Consider the following 21,512-nt stretch of genomic DNA (forward strand, 5'->3'; position numbering starts at 1 on the left):
GGGTGTAATTGATAATGATGGAAATTTCCAGAATGATAATGAATTAATGAATAATCATTATTTTAAAATTGAACCAAATGAAAGAATTATTGAAACTATGCTAAACATAGAATGAAAATCGTCCAAACATTCTATGAAAATTTCCCATGACTAAATCAATTTTCCTAAACACCTATTCACCTAGGCTACAAATTTAAAAATCATCCTCAAAATAATACTGAGTTTAAGAATGATATGATGTTGATAAAAACAGAAATAAAACTTTATAACATAACAAACAGTACCATTTTGAAGATGATATTTCAATTCACAGAAACATAAATCAAAAGAGAATATGAGAGAAAATTGAGACAAGAATACTTATAACACTGATGGTTGTAACAGATGAGACATTTATATCTGATGCTTTAGTTAGCAGGGGACATAACTCCTCACTTTGCATCTCATCTTCACGTCTTGGATACAACTTTCCCTCGCAACATACCTCTTCATCAATTTCATATTCCTTGCCACCACATATTTTTGTCAACAGACTTCTATAAAGGCTTGGCTTTTTAGTCGAACGACAACTTTCTGGCAATTCACTAAATTTGTACCATCTGTTTTTACAACATCTAAAAAATGAAATTTTCAAATAATTTTTGTGTGTGCTTAATTTAAAGGATTCAGTCTCAAACTTGGTCAACAATTGTATATATTCATCAGTTGGACTTACCAGGTACCATGGATAAAGAATAGAATCTCCATATTACTTATTAGGTGATATATCCATTAGCTTAAATAATTATTGAAACAAGCTTCTTAGCATGTTTCAAAATTGCTTCGTTTAATGATTTATTACTTAATTTTATTGGATTATAGAGGGATTTTGTTGTATTCTTATGACACCAGGTAAGTCCAATGATGAACAAAGACTCATTTTAACCAAATTTCAAAATTTAAATTTTTTGGTCATCCTGAGAGGAAGTGTAATTTTAAGGACTTATTACACTTATATAATGCTTTATGAAGGTCATTACAGAGATTCGGAATAGTGAATTATTGCCTTTGTTCTCCAAGCTATAGAGATGTTCTTCTGATTTTAATTTGGCTGCTTCCAGTCTCTATTAACCAGTTTTCGTCTTATAAGGACATACTATAAACGAACTGTTTTTTTCAATTCTGGCTGGCTGACATCTGTTAATATTCAACCATCAGCGATCAATACCACTAATATATGAAATATTGACCTACTGTGGCTGTTTTTTTTAATTTTCTACAGTATTTATAATCCTGCAAACCTATTTGCCCTTTAACCAATCTTATACATACCTTCCTTTATTTTGATCAATATTGTATGCTTGAGACCCACAGCATATTTCCTTCTTTTTATTAAAGGTGTTAACCCCACAGCATTCAGTATCATTTCCTCGCAGGTGGCTGGCTCCCCAACAGCATATTTCATTCTTTGTCTTGATTAAAGTACTACCACAAGGTTCATCTTCTCCTTTAGTATATATATCTCCTTGCAAACATCCCTTAAATTAAAAATCAAATATTGAAAACATTGAAAACACTAGGTAAATAGTTTGTGGACAAACATACCCACTGGACATTTCATGCAACTAGAAAGAGTATTCTTTCAATATAACACACACTCAATATAAGTACATGTATTTTTTTCCTTTAAAAACAGACTATTTTGCCTTTTTGTCACAACTACCAATGATAAAGAAGGCTCCTCTTGCTTTTGTTTTGAATCTTTGCTGCATGTCTATTGATGTGTGCCTTAGAATTAAGCAAATCTAATATACTGCCATCCAATGAAAATTTAAATTAATGGCAGGTAGCCAGTGGCAGAGCCAGATTTTTTGAAAGGCCCGATTTTTTTTTTTGGAATTTAAAAATGAAATCATATCTTTGTCCGAATATCCTATACTATAACTATATTTTTTTAAATTGATAGCCCGATTGTATTCTCCTATAATAATATTTCATAATTTATATTATTTAATGATCGAAATCACTGCCCGAATGTCATTCGTATGATTATATTTTACATTATTTCAAAAATTGAAATCGCAGCCCGAAAGTAGAGTTTAGAACTTTTTTTTACACAACCAAAAAAAGCCAATTCGGGCACAGATTTCAACTAAGTTAGAAATTCGGGCAACCTCAGATATCTCGCCCCCCCCCCCCCCCTCCTGGGACGTAAACCTGGCTCCGCCACTGCAGGTAGCCAACCTCTTGGTTCAAACAGCGTAAGCAGGTATAAGTTTTTATAAGAGAAACTCTCTTATAGAAGCACTGGCCTAGGTCACAAGTAGGGACTGTGAATTTCAGCATCGGAATACATCAATTTGATAGAAAATCACCTACTTCTTGACAGATTTACAAGATATACAAATAATTCAGAAATGCTTAGGGATTGTTTCAGGGAGTTAATGAAAGGGGATCTAATCTAACATGGACAAGAACTTTACTCAGATTTTTATTCCTTTTGTAAGAAGTCACCAAACGTTTAGTATAGATGTTTGGGAATTTGTCCTGAAGTTCTTTATAAAAGTGTTAGACTTAGAAGTCTAATTTTAGAAATTGTTACTGACCTTCTTTTCACTGTTGTATGAGTTTCCTGTTTGTCCCGATGAGCAACACTTATTATGTTCTGGGGAATCTTTCTTTACAGCAAAATTGTTTTGACAGCATACCGAACCAGGAAGTAGTTCATTCTGGCCACAACATTGAGTTTCTTTTTTATGAAGACTTGCTACCCCATGACCTGTAATAGAAGAATGCTTTTAATAGAATTCTCAAACATTTTGAAAACTAATCACAGGATATTAGCCTTAACTTAATTTATAACTCCCTTTTTTACACTTCATGTTAGTTTTAACTCAATTTATAATAACTCATTTTTTACACTTCATGTTAGTTTTTAACTCAATTTATAAGAACTCCCTTTATTTACAATTCATGTTAGTTTTAACTCAATTTATAAACTCCCTTTTTACACTTCATGTTAGTTTTTAACTCAATTTATAACAACTCCCTTTATTTACACTTCATGTTAGTTTTAACTCAATTTAAAATAACTCCTTTTTTACTCTTCATGTTAGTTTTAACTCAATTTATAGTAACTCTCTTTATTTACACTTTCTGTTAGTTTTTACTCAATTTATAATTACTCCCTATTTTATATTTCATGTCAGCTTTAACTCTTCCTGTTAGTTTTAACTCAATTTATAATAACTCCCTTTATTTACACTTCCTGTTAGTTTTAACTCAATTTATAATAACTCCCTTTATTTACACTTCCTGTTAGTTTTAACTCAATTTATAATAACTCCCTTTTTTACATTTCATGTTAGTTTTAACTCATTTATAACAACTCCCTATTTTACACTTCATGTTAGTTTTTAACTCAATTAATAACAACTCCCTATTTTACACTTCATGTTAGTTTTTAACTCAATTTATAACAACTCCTTATTTACACTTTAAGTTAGCTTTAACTCAATTTATAATAACTCCCTTTATGTACACTTCATGTTAGCTTTAATTCAATTCATAACTACACTTGTTTACACTTCATGTTAGCTTTAATTTAATTTATTACTTCAATTGTTTACATTTCACATTAGCTTTAATTTAATTTATAACAACACTTGTTTACACTTCACATTAGCTTTAATTTAATTTATAACTACACTTGTTTACACTTCTTGTTATCTTTAATTTAATTTATAACAACACTTGTTTACACTTCTTGTTATCTTTAATTTAATTTATAACAACACTTGTTTACACTTTCTTGTTATCTTTAATTTGATTTATAATAACACATGTTTACATTTCACATTAGCTTCAACTAAATTCATGGTAACATTCTTTTTTACACTTTCAATTAACTTTAAGTTGTATCAAAACAACTTACCAAAACAACACTTGTCTGTTGTCTTGTTGTATACAGTATGATGACAACAACCTTTGATGCCAGGATTGTAAGGGTTGATACCACAACATGCATCAGCCAGACCCACTTTCGGAACTACATGCTTATTACAACACAATTCATTCATTGGATTAAAGGAACCTATCATATAAAAAAATATCAGAATTAGGTCAGAAATATTCAGTGTAAAAAATGATTCCTGCATCTCAACTTTAAGTTTTTGGTCACTAACTAGATAAACTTGACCTTTCTACTTAAGCTCCTTGGCTCTATTAGGCTTTAGGCCTATTAGATGATATTCAGTGCTCATGGCCGCTCTTCTTTATTAACTTAGCTGATCTTCTTGAGCGCCCAAAATTTTCAGTTTTCACTTTTTTTGGAAGCTTGACTTCAAAATCTTAGCTGTTCTACTCAATAGTTTTTGCAAAACTTCCCCTTGGACCTAGACCGCTAATATTGTAGATGTAAACGAACAGTGAGTCGAGTGAGGTAACCTTCTGGCACTGTTGGCTACTTGACAACATTGGCTGCCTAATCAGTTTGAAAACTTTGAATCTCCCAAAGGCAAATATTTATGATGACACAATAAGTGCTTTTGAGAGTTGCCCTTTTTCCTTAATCAGGCCTACTTTACAAATGGCCACTATCAGTAAACAAAGCTTTCATTGAAGTCAAACAAATACCTTCTCCACAACAGCCTAAATGACTTTGAATAACATGTCCAAGCGGACAACATTTCTCATTAATTCTGTCGATTGGTTTATCTCCACAACATGTTAGACGTTCATTTTTATGATAATATGAACTATAATAAGGAACATTATTTGGAACATCTGAAAAAGATATTAACACATGGTTTAATCTGTGGTTTTATCAAGTGTAAATTGATGAAACATAAGGAAAGGGTTGTCATCCAGGATGAAATTCTAATACCAAAAAAGGGCGGAGATCCTTTGTAACAACTGGTCTCTAGCCGAACCTCTTAGCATTTTCTTTCACTGGATTAACTGCATCATTTACAGCTGGGTCGACTGGAATAATGATGAGGAGTTGACTTATTGAAAGTCGAAAAATTATTACATAATGACCTAGATTAGAACACCTTAACACAATAGGCCTAAATATTGTCAAGATTCCAAAGCAATAACTGACAAATCTACAATCATATTTTAAGTCTATTCAGATAGCCTACTGTTGAAGAAAATAAAAAATCCTAAATTACCTGCACAACATGAACTGTTCAAAAGTGAGATTCTCTTGCCTCCACATTCAACGAAATGTTTAGGTATGAGTACAGTCATGTTAGATCCATCACACCAATGTGTTTCTTTATCAAAGTCATGTCCACCACAGCAGCCCAATTTTGGGTGTTTGTTGTGTGTATCATTTCCACAGCAAAATTTATGAGTAATATTATAAACTTTATTGGCACAGCATGCTGCATCTCTACGATTCAACCCTTGAAACCGAAATAAATTGCATGATTAACTGCAACATTTATATTTCTATTTCGTATTGAAGGGAGTTTGAAAACTGTTGACACTGGGCCAATCTGAGAAACCATCAAATTGCTGAGCAGACGACAATTAGCAAGACTACCAATAAAGGGCTATCTTAGATAAATGCTAACAATCTAAATTCTGTAGGAGGGGGTGTGGATGATCTAGAACTTTGTAGTTATGGGTCTATCCTTTCATAGACATTCGACTGAAAAGACTATCCAAGCATTGCAAGCACTAAGTATGTCCCTTGTGTTTTTGTTAGATAAGTATTTCATTGTCTGATCAAATTCCATTATTTCATTTTATGAATGTGGTATAACTAATTTGATTGATAAATGTACCTGCAGGTAGCTCTATCTTCTGATCCATGCAACAGATGTACTTGGCATCATTAATAACTTCATTCTTACAACAAGAAATGGACTGATCTGGGCTTCTGTCAATCAGTTTTCCATCACAACATAAAGTTTTATCTGAGAAGTAGAATTGTCCCGATTCTGAAAAAGATACCGAAATGTGGTCTGGATTCACAATGAGTTTTAATTGATTTATCTCCCCTTATGCTCAGTTCACACCAACGGCGCTTTGACGGCGCTTTAAAGCGGCGTTCAAAGCGGTACCAAAGCGTAACAAAGCTCGACTAAAGCGCCAGGGTCGTAATAGATCGTTGGAAAGCTTTGAGCAAAGCTGGATATTCGGCAAGAGCGCCAAAATTTTTTAAACTGTTTAAAAATTTTGGGCGCTCTGTCACGAATTGATTAAAGCGCCGAGAACGTATCAAAGCTTAACAAAGCGTAACAAAGTTCACCAAAGCTTGACTCAAAGCGTAGGAAAGCTTAACAGAGCTTTATTCAAAGCGGGGACCCCAGTCTTCACGGTCTGTCACCACTTGATCAAGAGCGGCATGAAATCGGCCATTTCGAAATTTTCCAATGCGTAACAGAGCTTAACAATGCACAACAGAGCTTGATAATCGTATCAGAGCGTGATTTAAAGCGTCATAACCGCATCAAAGCTTAATAAAGCTTATCAAAGCGTGATTTAAAGCGTAACAAGGCCTGATCAAATCGGGAAATAATTCGTCCCCTAAGCGTAACCAATTCGTATCAGAGCTTATCAGAGCGTAACATTACTTAGGAGATCGTGATATTTTTTGAAAAGTAAACAAAAAATGATGGCGCTTTGCTCGCAGATTTAAAGCGCGGCATTCGCCGTTGAATCGAATCGAATCGAATCGAATCGAATCGAATCGAATCGAATCGAATCGAATCGAATCGAATTGAATTGAATTGAATTGAATATTCGGATTCGCATTCGCATTCGCATTCGCATTTAATTTGATTACAGTTATTAAATTAAATCATTATTAATCAATTAATTGATTGAATTCAAATTTTCAACAATGGGCAAACTATAATGTCTTAATAAACTTAATATTCAAAATACCAAGCTTATTGTTGCCTCTTAAACTGAAATTCTGTACTTACTGTAACAGCATTCCTTCTGATCTTGAAGAATTTCCACATTTCCTTTGCAGCACTGAAATTTGCTGGTATCGATAGTTTTAAAGATGCCACCGTCTTTTTCACATGGAACACGTTTTGAATTGACAGCTATTGCTGAAACTAATAATTGAAGAAATATTTAGCGTATATCTCCGACATAGTCGCTTTTTTTTATTCAAACCACTGCTGTGGTTCAGGCAGTAGCGTGCGTGGAAAATGGTGGGACAAAAATGAGAAATAAGAGTTGTATCTCCGATGCGAGGCCCTGGAGGTCGTGAAAGGTGGGAGGGGGGTATTGCCTAGAGGTAGCTGGTGGTCAAAGGAGAAAGGGGTTGCAGATTACTGAAATGTTGAGACTAAAGGTTTTTATCTAGATTTCTAACCCTCGGGAATACCAGTCTATAAGCGGGAAATTGAGAATTTGAATCATCAGAGGTTGCTGTAGAGTACATAGGCCTAATCACGTATAGCCTACACTTTTCGCTCTACTGTTCAATCGCTGTCTTACTCGTGTATATGTATATAAAGATCTCCAATAAATGTCTCCAATTATTTTCATTAGATACGAGTATTTCCGAACAAACTGTGACTTTGGGTTTCAGAATGTGCCGACTGATTACGATTAGACCAATTGTCACCAATCAGTGTCAACCAGGTTGAATTTTAACTCAGTTTATAATTAGTATAAGTGGATGGAATAGTCAGATTTTTAAACTAATGATAGCTCAGTGTGAATATTCTAGTTCTGGTTTAGAGAACTACTCAGCCTAACACTTATTCTCTGACGCCAAAAATATACCGGTCTACATCTCTCGCCGTACGAAGACAAAAAGGGCTAGATGATAAAGGCTACCTGACATTCAACAGCATTTAAGAAATTTTTAGAAATAGATTAAGGCCTTGAAGTCGATTGTCTTGAAGTCTAATATTGAATACCCTTGTTGTAAATGTCTCGCTAATTTTGCTCAAAAGCCTAAAATCTGAATTTTTAAAGGTAACACTAAACGCGTTGTCCTGATGAAGTTTTTGTATCTGAAACATGTGTAGGTAGTAAATATGACAAGATAGCCCATTTAATGAAATAATCTAACTTACTTGAGAACCAAAAGAGAACATTTAAATTTATTATCGGATTCTCCATCCTGCATGTTCCATTAATTTAATGAATTATGACAATTTATTACTTATTAAGGCCTATATTATACTGAACAAATCCAAAAGGTATTCCCAGGGTTAAAAATAGACTCAGTATGTAAATCTATATTGTCTTAGCCAATCAAAATTCATCTTGAATTGGTCTTTCGACTAGTAATCACGACAAGTAAATATAAACATATATATAATGACAAAAAAATTCCTTTTCGCGACTACCGGGTTAACAAAATACTGTCTCCAAGATGGAAATACCCCCGATACTTCGCCATTTTTCACTGTTGGAGTAACGATGTATAAACATGGGGCAGACTGGGGCTACAGAATCGGGGATTTTTCATTAGGAATTGATTTGAGACATAAAGCAGAGGGCTAACATTGTAAAACTCTATGCTAATGAATATCAAGCATGACGGAATTAAACCAATCACTCAGGCTATTGTTCCGCCTGTATTTTCTAATGATATATCTTTTACTAGGAAGTCGGTAACCTAGTACAGGAGTAGTTATATAAATTAAATTGGTGCTAATGAGACTTCCAGGACTATTTTCAGGCTTAGTGACGCCACAAAAATGTGCATGGCCTTCACTGAAACTGAAAGTTTCTTCCTTTTTTAACTGACAAATGCCGACGTTTAATCAATAAAGCAGGTATAAGTAAGTTACTAGACCTAGGCGTGCGCATTTTAAAACGTTCTCAATAGTGAACCCGAGATATAGATACTATATATATTATTACTATATATAACTTACACAGCCAAACAATTGAAACAAGAACATAATATACAGATAAAAACTTAGACATGTTAGATCCAATTCATTGTAAGTAATCCTTAAACCTTCACTGATAAACATCCGAGTTAATACTGTCAGCCTATATGCTGAACGCGGAGAATTTATAAGTTAAAATCGGGATTTCCTATTTCTGTGAGGAAAAGGCATGATATGGAAATTCATATTTTAAATGGATTAAAGGGGAATGGGAAAATAGGGTACACAGATAATTACGCCTACGCAATTGGAATTTCCTACGATATGAAAATACACTATCTGACAGGTAATAAATATTAACAGATTAATCAGTGTTGGTGGTAAATTGTGGGTCAATATACTATTAATTTGCTTTATGAATGAATAAATCAAGAGGTATTCTAATAATACGCATATAGTGTGTCAACAAATATGATTATTCAAGGACAATGCAAAAGTCTTTTTTGGGTTGGTGGTGGGGGGGGGGGGGGGGTATAGGCCTCCGAAACATAGTCTATTATTATGACTTGGGAAAGGTAAATATGATAGATGTATATGAATAAGATGACTATACTCTATTGGCCTAGTTTGAAAATTTAAATTTTATATTCATTCTAAGGGTTTCCTTTAACAAAATGCCCGAAAATATGTATGTGATATTAAACATCACAGGGCAGGTCATTTTGAAACACTTTCAATTTGTGTCAATTCTATTCGGACACTTGTGATCAGGCCAATATTATAGGTACAGATTCTCCATTCTATAGGGTTGATTTGGGACTGGATTATGTAATTAGTCTTTCAGTACAAGTACAAAATCGCATAATTCTTTAAAAAAAAATACCTCAAACTAGGAATTTCTATATATATATATATGTCTTTTATACATAAATGACTCATGAAAAGACGACTCGTCATTTCAACAATCTACCGCGGATAATTCTGGACACACGTGGATTTGAAGACTTAAATTCGATGGTGAGCTGTGCTAAGATAAAAAAAAAAATCCCGATTCTAATTGGGAACTTGCACCTTTAATTCTTTCAAATATAATGCTCGGAATTTTTTTTCTGTAATTTGACGCCCTATAAACATTGGGGTTTATGTGGCAACTTGCCGTGATAATCTTAGGCCTTAGAAAACCCAAAGTAAAAACTTTCAATTAGATCACATAGTCAAGATCATCCATCTCCCTTTTCATATTTTCCAAACTTTGGTTTCATAATGGAAACAATTTCCGCTGATGTTATGATGACTAATTATTCTACGTCACAAGTCTGTTTTTATTATTTTGACAATCCAATACTTATACACAAATCGATGTTACAGTCAGTGTGAAATGTGAAAACCACAATTTTGGGTATTTGATTTATGGACGATTGACGTCAGTAATCCGGTAATTCAAAGATATTTGCGAATCTTGAAATGTTATCTGATTCTTTCCTAGAAAGTTCAATGACTCAAGCTAATCTTATTGTTGGTCAGAATTTCAAAATTAAAGGTATGTACAGTCGTTTAGATATCTGTGTGATATCAAGATGATTGAGCTCAAATTTAGGTACCCGTATAACTTTTCAAAATCAAAGTCCAACACCCCGTTCTGAAGTTATGTATTTATTATGTTATCACGGCGTAAGTCTAGATCGTCGTCACTTCAAGGACATTCTCGGAACTATAAACAATGACGTCACAGGAAATAACTCCTCGACTGGGATGGACTGCTTGATTATTTTTGTGTTGTCTGTTTTATTATTGCAATGTCACAAGGTCATTTTCGTTTCATTTTAAAGTAATATTTAGTCATCAAAAGTGACACACGAGCAAATTTTTTCGCGCGTTTTTAGAACATCACACGTATGCTCGTTCATGTCGAAGAGGATTTAGTTCGCCAGTATGAATTTCCTGTGTCAAAAATGTTTAGATTTTCGGCCGATTATTTACCCATTCTCTGGTCTACCCGTGTTTAGCGTATTTTGTCGATATTATTGAACAAATCGGACGTTATGTGCAGTGGCGGCGCCAGCCTTCCGAGAAGGGGGGTACAAATATGGGGCAGACTGACTCAATGGGGCGGCAACTGCTGAGGCTGAATTCAAATTTTGGCTACTCTGTGGTGGTGTTATAATCGCCAGCCTCTCATATAATAGAACGTCTTAGAGGGTTCTCTCAAGAAAATTTTAGAAAAAATAAATTGATTTTGTATATTCTGACCCATATTTTGGAGAATAAAGGTAGACATTCAGATTGGTTGAAAATAAAGAGGGGGTGCAATTTGGGGTGCAACCGGACGTAAACCTGGCTCCGTCAGATAGTGTTTGTGATACATATATAAAATTTAGAGAAAACCTCTTTACAACAGCTTTAACATTATTCATATTATAAAACACCACGGAGCGCAACCATTCCCCCCGTATACATGTTTAAAAAAAAATTACATACATAACGTAAAATGAAAATATAAGTATTATCATACTTACTAAGGAATATACCACAAGCGATAATAAAAGATAGCGTAGCCATAATGATGATGAACAATTATTATATCAAATATTTTAGACTGGTCTTCTCAGTTAAAGGCAAATGCTCGATTAACAAACGCCGGGTTCACCGTTCTTATATAGGTTTATTGTAAAAAAGGGTTTTTTTGGAAACTAAATATAGATATGACAAAGTATAATTGCTGCAAATAAGATTTCTTAATTTACAAATGATAAAATCCCATCTTAATTTATTGGATCATACTCATCTATATCATCATCCGCTAGATTTCTTAGTAAAGTTACGGTTTCCAATTAGTGTTGGGCCTATTAACATTATTTTTCCGGAAATAAACCAAATAAACACTCAGTAAGGAACACGTCCTAGATCCGCCTGGAAGAATCATTAGATAAACGTAATGAAATCAAATTGAGAATTATTTAAAGGGACAGATGCGCTGTTTTGGGGGTTGATTTGAGTCTTGAATAATATGTAAATAGTCTTCAGAAGTAATATACGATATATGGATATACAGTAAAAACTGTATTAAGAGACCACGCAGGGGAAAATTCAAAAACGGTCTCTTACCGGAGGTGGTCTCTTATGAGAGAATTGAGTCGGCTGAAACAATTTCATTCATTTCCTTTATTTCATTCTATGTATTAGAAATCCGCGCTTTCACCACTCATAGCACTAAAAACAATGTTATTCCTTTAACAATGGTCCATTTACTACGGCATTCCGGGCGCGACAATCTTTAAAAAACTCCCAAGTTAATTTGTTGATTTCTTCATTGCCGGTGAACCGCTTCACACGTTTCCGATCGGGAGAAACATTGCTTTCAAAATCCTAATTTCTGATTCCCTGAATTTGGGTCTTACTACTTCTGCATTTATTACATACTACGTTTCGGAACACATACAGGTGATACATTATTTTACTTGATAATGTTACCTGTATGTGTTCCGAAACGTAGTATGTAATAAATGCAGAAGTAGTATATCCATTTATCTTAGTGTTTTATTGTAATCTTCCTACTTCTATATGTCTTATCAAAATAAAGTAATACAATTGTACAAAAATCGCATATTTAATTCAAAAAGATCTCAAACTAAGAATTTCTTTTCCTACTTCTATAATATGACTTTCTATATATCACAGAAAATCTTAAAATGACGAGTTGTCATTCTAACATTCCTATACGGATAATTCTGGACATACATGGATTTGGAAGCTCAAATTTCAAGGGTTAGCTGTGAACACTATTTCTGATTGGCTTAAGGTGCGGGCACACGAACTGCCTTGGTCGGCGATTTTTGTCGGAGTTTCGCTGACCGTCTGTGGGCACACCAGACAAAAATTTCCACTCTGGGTTTTCCACTTTATCGATAATCATGTGCGGATCGTGCAATTGGAAGGGAAATGAATCTGATGATGACATCCTGCAGACGATGAAATTATCGAACTTGATTGATATTATAAATCCTGCCGGCAATGCGATAATCTTGTTGTGGAAAAAAATCGGCGACTGAGACTAAAATAATTCTTGTTTCTGAGACTAAGATATGATTGGTCACAAAAATGCTGCATCTGTCCCTTTAATTGCGAGTTTTGGAATTTTATTCTTTCCCCGAAAATGATTTTCTGGGAATTGGTACAATAGGGGTCTTACTGATAGAAAACAACCAAAGAATTGGTCCAGACAGTCTTCATAATATGTTTTCGAACATACGATAGGCCTACGTATTCCGATAAACTGACAACGTATAAGTGCCCGATATACAACTGATAATACGAAACGGATCTACCTATACATACTGATAAATTGCGGTTTGTCCTGTAAATGATGCCCAACTTAGCAATGGTTCAATTAAAGAGGTAAAGTCTCAATTATTACTCTAAGCATTACATTTTTTGACAAGGAATTGTATACCCGCTAAATTGCTGAATACAAGAATTATTTGTAAAGATACCTTGAGATTATACAATAATATTTATAATAACCTTGTATTTCAAATCAAGAAATATTGACATAATACATATCAACTTACAGATAACAAAGATAATATAGGCCCTATATATAAATACGATAATCTCGTGATGATAGGTCTACATCGGAATAGCGATACTTTATCCAGAACGGTCGTGAGGCCCGATGCGTTAAAGCCTCGTCTTACCGCTTACCGGAAAAGCGCCCTTACTGAGCTGCTACGGCGGTGGAAAATTAGCTAAGTGCATGTCGCCATAAGTATGGTATTAGGAAGCGTCAGATATCGTACGATGAGGGCTGTCGCCAATAATCGCCATGGATATTGCCACGGAATGAGAATGTCTTTAGACTAGCGTCTCCAAAAACGCAATAAAAGTAAAATGCACCAATGGAATGTCCACTGAATGGTGTAAATTGGTCTGTCATCCGTTCTTAAAAAGGGACAGTGCGCCTTTTGACCAATCATACCTTAGTCTTAGAAACGTTTTTTTTTTCACAGATCACTGTCGAAATTTGAGCCTTCAAATCCATGTGTGTCCAGAATTATCAGCGTTTGATAGTTAAAAAAGACGAATCGTGTTTTCTTGAGACACTGCCAAAGATGCTGAGGCATCTATAGAAATAGGAAAAGCAATTCCTAGGTTGTGGTATTTTTGAAGGAATTATGCGATTTTCGTACATATTTAGTGCCCCTAAGACTATTTATATATATTCTAGAACAAAACCACCCCCCCCCCCCCCCCCCCCCCCCCCTCCCACAACCATCCTACACAAATGACAATTTTTTTTTAAAAGGTCTGATAAGTTGGTGAGAAATGAGAAAACATACGATTTGTGCTTTTAGTTGAGTGCAATAAACTGGATTCATTTTCATAAATGGGTAGTCGTGACATAAAAGCGTGATAATCACTTTCAATAGGCTACCTATATATACAAAATGAAAGTAAACGTTCTGCATACGTTATAGGCCTACTCATACAGATAATACATTAAACGTTCTCAACTTTAAAAATACCTATTGGAAAAACCGAACATCCCGGATCATACATGTTTTACATCATAATAATTGTAAATCGTAAACAAAACGTAAATCATATCATCATTTGACCTTCAAAGAGTACTTGTATGTCGTGTTTGACCGACTTATATATTATTGTAATTTTCAAACGTTTATGGTAAATGTTTATAACCACTAAAACCACGCATCCATTCGTGTGTTTCATAAAAACCGTGGTAATACAAGTTGGAAAAATTACGTATTCATACCTAAAGTTTGTCCAATCAAAATTGCCTCTACTGTAATGATAACAAAATTTCAGCCAATTAAAACAAATCACTCGTTATGACGCTTTGTTTGCAAACGTAAACAAAACATGTGCCATTACATATTTCGATTAATATACGGTACAGAATTGAGTAAGATTTTCGGTAAAGAATTGAAGCCGAGAGAAAATCAAACCTGTTGTGTTCTTATCTCTTCAAACAGGCGGCGGTGGCAAAGCAATATTTGTGTTTTGTTTACGTAGCCTCAGATTTATCAGCACCAATCTCACCAATCTGCCAATTCACGCCCACAAAACGAAGGATTCGTGAAATGATGATTAATAGTCTACTTTGCATGAACACAAAAGAGGAAGAAAAAAACAAAAAACCAAGTCTTTTGAATAATAGATTTAACTTGGACAGGAAACCTTTCCCCTATCCTTAACCTGTATATTTCAAAAACAAATCTGGTCTTCCCACCATTATTTTAAAATATTATGATAAATAAATATTTCATAACCTTTATTGCATATATATGTGTATAGTCAATGTACATTAAGTAAAATTGAGCATTATGAGCCCCCCCCCCACCCCACTCTCCGAACTGAAAAAAAATATACATACAATATATCTGAGCAATATTATGATATTAATACCGTATGTACACTGGTCTACGTCCGAAGGAGGGGGTGCCACTGATACCATGCCGTCGTTAGGGACTAATATAAAATAATACTTATTACTGGCAGTAAAAAGGGTGAGATAGTTTTGCAAACCAACAAACTGTACCCAAACAATGGTTTAATCAATGCTAAAAATTCCTTAAAATTCCGAAAATATTTCATATCGGTTTTAAAAATTTAAGTTATAAATGCCTATTCTTAATCTAGATCCTATCATTTTGTTTGTAATACTGTCCCACCCGGACTAAACATATAAATAAACAATGAAAAACACATACTAATAAATACATACAGACATTTAAGTTAAACATATATACTATAAATATTACTATATACAATACAATGGCGTATGTAGGTGAAGGAGACGAGCAGGGGTAAAAAAAATTGCTATTCTTTCACTATGTAAAATGATAAGAAAATGAAAATGGGATTTTTGGTAGAATAGCCTTAATATATAAACAATACAGACTAACTTAACATTATGTTGATTATTAATTAAACTACCTAATAAAGAAGTGGACTGCTGCTCGTGTTTAAATTGGACCCGGATAAACAGGGTTGTTTTGATATCTTTATGATATGACGGATATAAACTTGCATCATTATATTATTAGTAAGTATGTACATGATTATGTATTATGATTGCCACATTATTATAATCATTCGCAGCAATGACCTGACAATGATAATGATCGAAATAGAATGCAGTCATAGGCACAAATCAGTTAGAAACATTAATTATTATAGGCATCTGGCACGAGTCACTCACGAGTCACTTAGTTATTTAAAATATTTGTGACCAAATGGCAGTGAATTAGAAAAATAGAAGACGGATACGCCTCTATATATAGGTCTAAATTTAAGGTTAATACTGCTATGTTCTTGTAAATTTGACTTGTAAATGAATATACAGGTAACTACGTTTTTTTAAACCTAGTAGCAGCTTAAATATGAATAAACACAAAAAAGTATGGCACCCTTCAAATAAATAGTTCTTGGATTAAATTAAACTTGCCCATTCTCGCCAGTCTCTGATAATGTTTAGTGTGAATTAACGCAACCCAACTGGATTTTGATAATAATGATATCCAAAACGGATCGAAACCACTTAATAAGGGGGAGTAGGCTGCTTGCCGCCATCACCAATAATTTTGGTTCGTTGTATGAAAATATATAATATACAAAAAGCTGATTCAAACACACTGTCCAATTTAACCAACACTCATAAAATGACGATGTGATAAGTGACGAGGTGTGACGGTAAATACATCACCTGATGAGACTCTTATATCTATACTGATAACCATACTGACAGAATTGGCTGCGTTTTAAATTATGAAATGAGTGCCTTACATGTCGAGTGACTTTCACCACATAAAATTCATTGTTTGAATACTGTATATCGTTTCCGGAAATTTCGTGGTCTACGAAATCAAAAAAACCACTTTCAAAAGTGGCTGATGTAAAAATAGCCACCGTTATATTCTTGACATTTTTAAATCTGCTGAAACATGGCTTTGATTTCGTGTACTCGGTTCGAAATTTCAATGTCGTCCCGCCAAATTTCCTTCCTTTTAACTTGCGGACGTCTGTTAATGTTACTGTTTGATATCCTCTTCCCGCACTTTTGTCCCATTTTGATTTAATTTTGGTAATGGTTCCTAAAAATCCTGAAAACAGATGATATTTTTTTTTAGATGTGATTTACATATGAAACTGACAACATCATGTTTTGCTGTCGATCAGACTACTTGCTCGCTAAACTTTTTCTTGGGATTGATCCCATCATTGCGCCGAGATCAGTGGCGTATTTAGTGGACATGGCTCTCCCCTCAGGCTTGTGAAAGGTTTTATTTAAGGTGAAAATTAAACCCTCTCAATGCTCAAAATTCATCTCGCGCCATTCGAAAGCCGTTGGCTTACTCCCGGCCTCAAAAGGTTTCGGTCCTTCCGGCCTGGCCACAGAAAGATACCCGGCATTCAGACATTTTCTAGATACGCCTCTGGTTTAGATATTACTTTAACCTTGTCAGTGATGCAGCTTGAAGATGGACTGACATGTAGAAAAGCGTCTTGTCGTTCGGATCGGACAATTAATTGTCACTTTAAAGAAAGGAAATATAGTAGTTTTGTTTCCCCAATTACACACTGTTCGTCTAATACATACCGTATTTACTGTTGCATGCAGCCGGTATCCAACCATACAAATCATTGCGTTTGTGCACCCTACTCAATCTGCATTTTGGTGAATATATCTTGCTAGGCTTCGAAACAACATTTCCATTTTCATTGCAGTCAGAAAAGAGTGGATCGTACGGTAATGAAAGCCTTGCACCGTATTGGATATATTGGCAGCATTTCTGGGACCTTCGTGTACTCTTCTGTACCACGAAATCGCCACAGCAGGTCTCACTATGTTTGAGAACTCTCCGACCACAACATTTCCTGCTACCATTATATCTCACACCATTACAACAAGTGTGTTTACCATTGTTATACAATGGTAAAGGACCACAGCATTCTGTGACATCAGTCTTCTTGTACAGCTTCTCACCACAGCAGATCTCTGAGTTTGGATTGTACAGTTTATCATTACATTTCATGGTGCAACTACATGATTCATCGTTATACAGACATCCATTACTGACTTCGTCAAAGCAGCAACTGAAATGTAGTGTAAGAAACAATATACAGTACGCTCTAGCTTAGAATATTTCATTGAAAACTCTTTGTCTAATCACATGCTTGGGTGATAAGGTGTCGTCCAAACGAAGATTCTATCCTTTTTCCAAAAGATGGTGATGAGAACATAGTCTCTGGCTCACAGAGTAACTTATTCTTGCTCTCAAATGTAGCCTTCTCTTCGTTAAATCAAATTTTCAATCTTCTAGGAATCATGCAATCCACCTATGTGATATAAAACATCCTCTCAAAATGATGATTTTGGATAAGAAAAATTCTATGTGATGGGATTGAATGGGATATCACGTACGGTGGAACGGAACTGGAAGGGCCAAATTTGTCGGGTTATTTTTAGATTTACTTACATGCCCTCATCTGTTGGGAATTCAATAGTATTTTCTTTACAACATTTCTGTTTGTTTTCATCAATTGTAGAAAATCCACAACAAGCTGGCCTAGTTCCGTCAATAAATGGAGTCAATTGGTTATTACAACAGATAAAATTTGTTGGATCGTAATGTATTCTACCACATAACTCCTTACCATCGGGTCGCTTCGTCCACAAAACACCGTCTTTACATAACTAGACAAACGATGATTGAAATAAATTTTACATCCTATGATTTCATTTTAATTAGTATAACGAGCAGGGTAAACACAATGTAGAGCGCAATAGGTGTAATTTTGCCCAAAGTGCTGCGACAGCTAACGAGTTTGTAACACGCACGGGCTATAATAGGTTCAGTGCTTCCTCGGAATTTCAATCCTTTCCACTTGCATCAGTCACAGAGGAGAAGTGTGTCTAAAACCCATGTCGGCATCGACCCCTCACCGAGCCACAAGCAGTGCTTTCAGCTGGTAAAACAATATCTCGATGATCAGGTCTCTTTATCAAGTTGCTATTAAAGGGATAGATTCGCCATTTTCGTGGGTTGATTTTGATATTCACTGTATAAATAGTCTTCAGAAGTAATAGAAATTCTCATATATCTTTTAAAATACCCCAAACTAGGAACTTCTTTCTCTATTTCTATATATAGAGTCGTCATTTTAACTCTGAAACGTGGATAATTCTTGACACACATGAAATTGAAGGCTCAAATTTCGACGGTGAACTTTGAACACCATTACTGCTTAGCTAAAAAATCCCGTTTCTGAGACTATAGCACGATTGGTCAAACGGATGGCGCATCTGTCCCTTTAACACCAAAATGAATCGTATCGTGTAAACTGACCTTCTCAGTGCTGTTATAAGACACTCCTCTAGATATTGAATCTATTGATAAACAGCAACTATCATGTGTCGGGTCTGATTTCTTGATCAAACTGATCGAGTTGCAGCATAGTGAATCTTCTGTAACCTCTTGCCCATCACAGCACAGAGCATTTAGAGACATAATTTTACCAGCCGCATGTCCTTTAAAATACCAACATATCCAATTACAAGCTTTGTTGAATCTCTTGACGATGTCAAATCATGACCAGTGGCTCAACAACCATCGGAACTATGAACCAAGTCCGCGAGTCCTCACGTCTAAAGGAGCCCCCATTCCAAAAAACATTATCCAAAAAGTTAACATATTATATAAAATGGTTCACAACTTATGCTGGGGCAATATTATGTACTACAGATTGAATAAATTTAAATCTTCAATTAACAGGCATTAAATTGACTAACAGAGGAGTCTCAGGATGCAGAACATAATATGTTAAAAAGCAGTTCCCTGGAGAGAGGCCCCAATCCACTTAAGTCCACTCATCTAGTTGAGCTACTGATCTTGACACGGAATAGCATCACAGTCATGTTTGAAAGGAATCAGTCTCAAAATATGATTATGTAGGGTTGGAAAGAAGGAAAGAAGCCTCTTACCAAAACAGCATTTACTTCTGCTTTTATCATAACTCTCGCCAGAACAACAGCCTTCCTCGGCTGTATTCATCTGTTCATGGCCACAACACACACTGTCTTTACCGTATTGTTTCGTATGAACTTTCCCATCGCAGCATATCTCTGACGTGATGTTGAAATAATCTGAATATACAAATATATTAGTTTAAGGGATAAAGTCACCTAAATACCTGTTTTGTTAGCTGCTAGAATCCAATTTCAACCATCCATATCACTTTTCAGAATCAAATTTAGACGTGGAGTCCTCCAAAAATTCCAAAATTGTATATGATGTGACGCCATTGTAATACCGGCCACGAGGCCAGAAATTTGTTGCAGACGTCAGTCTATAATTCTGAAAAGTGTTACGGATAGCTGACATTGAGCTATACAAGCACGAGTAATAATTATTAAGAAAGATTTTTCTTTTACAACGAAAAACGTTAAAATATTTGGTCAGATATTAATCACCAACTCTGTTGCATCTTCCATACTTAAAGTTTCAAAATAACTGTATCAGCGGACTTACCAGTTCCACAGCAAGTAAAATCAGGATCTTTAGGAATAATGGTACGGTCATTAGGACAGCATGTATGTGTTGAGATATTATATGAACTCTCTCCACAACATGCTCTGTTTTCGTTTTTCTGTAGAATGTTGTTTCTTTTGTACACAGGAGAGTCGTTTACCACACCTGTAGAAAATGAGAAAGGATTAGCTATCTTTGGTATCGTGTAGCCTTAGTTCCCAAAACTGGCTAAGTATCACTGTGTGGATAAATAATCTGGCCCAATAATCTGTGATATCACATCAGTTTATCACATCTGAGGAAATGAATAGAGTCAGATTTGTCGAGGTAGGTGATTATGATGGTAAACAACTATGTGGGGAGTATAAACTTTGTATGGGTATGTTAGGGTTTCAGGGAAGTAGAATTTCTTTTTTCAGCAAAAATCACCCTATAATCAAATACTTATATCTTTTTTTCGCCATAAAGAAACATTGATTAACTTTTTACCGTTACAACACGATTTTTCATGTAGCTTAATAATCTGGTTTCCACATCTTTCCTTATACAGATCCATAATTTGTCCGTCTTGACACCAATTCACCCTTTTATTGAACGGTTTTCCATTGCAGCATCCTATATCGTCTGAGTACAATTGCTTTATGCCGACGTCGTCCCAAAAACAGCACATTTCATTTTTAGTCAGTATCACATTACCACAACAGTCGACTTCCTGTCTCGTGAACCCTTAAAATATACAGATATAGAAAACTTTGAACGTATCCCTTGAACGTATCAATTTTGATTCACGCCCGTCGGCAAAAAGGTAGTAGTAAAAACAGGTTTAGGATCTAGCCTACATGACGTCAGGAAGAGACCAGTGGGATGTGATCGTTTCTTCATAATTTGCTTTCTTCTCCAGCGTCTGGAATTGGTTTGCGAAAGTGACAAAAATCTTAATATTATAAAGGCCACAATTGAAATTTCCCTAAATACTTCAACGGGGTAGAATTATATACTTAATAGTATTAGAGTACAATTTACTACGGTTCAGGCGCACTTCAAGAAAACTATCTTACACTTTGATATCAAATATAATTATACGCCAGGAAGTGTTCATTTACCCCTTATGAACATAGATCCCTTAGAAGAAGTTCATATTCACGCCTAATGTAGTGTT

The 21,512-nt window shown here is 34.9% G+C and overlaps 1 protein-coding gene across 1 annotated transcript; it reads right to left on the minus strand.

Annotated features, from left to right (window-relative positions):
- Nucleotides 1–1,301: 1,301 nt before the first annotated feature.
- Nucleotides 1,302–20,453, minus strand: LOTGIDRAFT_129611 (hypothetical protein; the record flags this gene model as incomplete). Its single annotated transcript, XM_009064917.1, has 5 exons — nt 1,302–1,480; nt 3,923–4,072; nt 4,615–4,637; nt 18,302–18,460; nt 20,350–20,453. Coding segments are annotated over 5 exons (615 nt in total), but the record flags the coding sequence as incomplete, so codon positions are not given.
- Between the last annotated feature and the right edge of the window lie 1,059 nt (nt 20,454–21,512).

Source organism: Lottia gigantea, assembly GCF_000327385.1.
Source record: "Lottia gigantea unplaced genomic scaffold LOTGIsca_66, whole genome shotgun sequence".
NCBI classification, from domain to species: domain Eukaryota; kingdom Metazoa; phylum Mollusca; class Gastropoda; family Lottiidae; genus Lottia; species Lottia gigantea.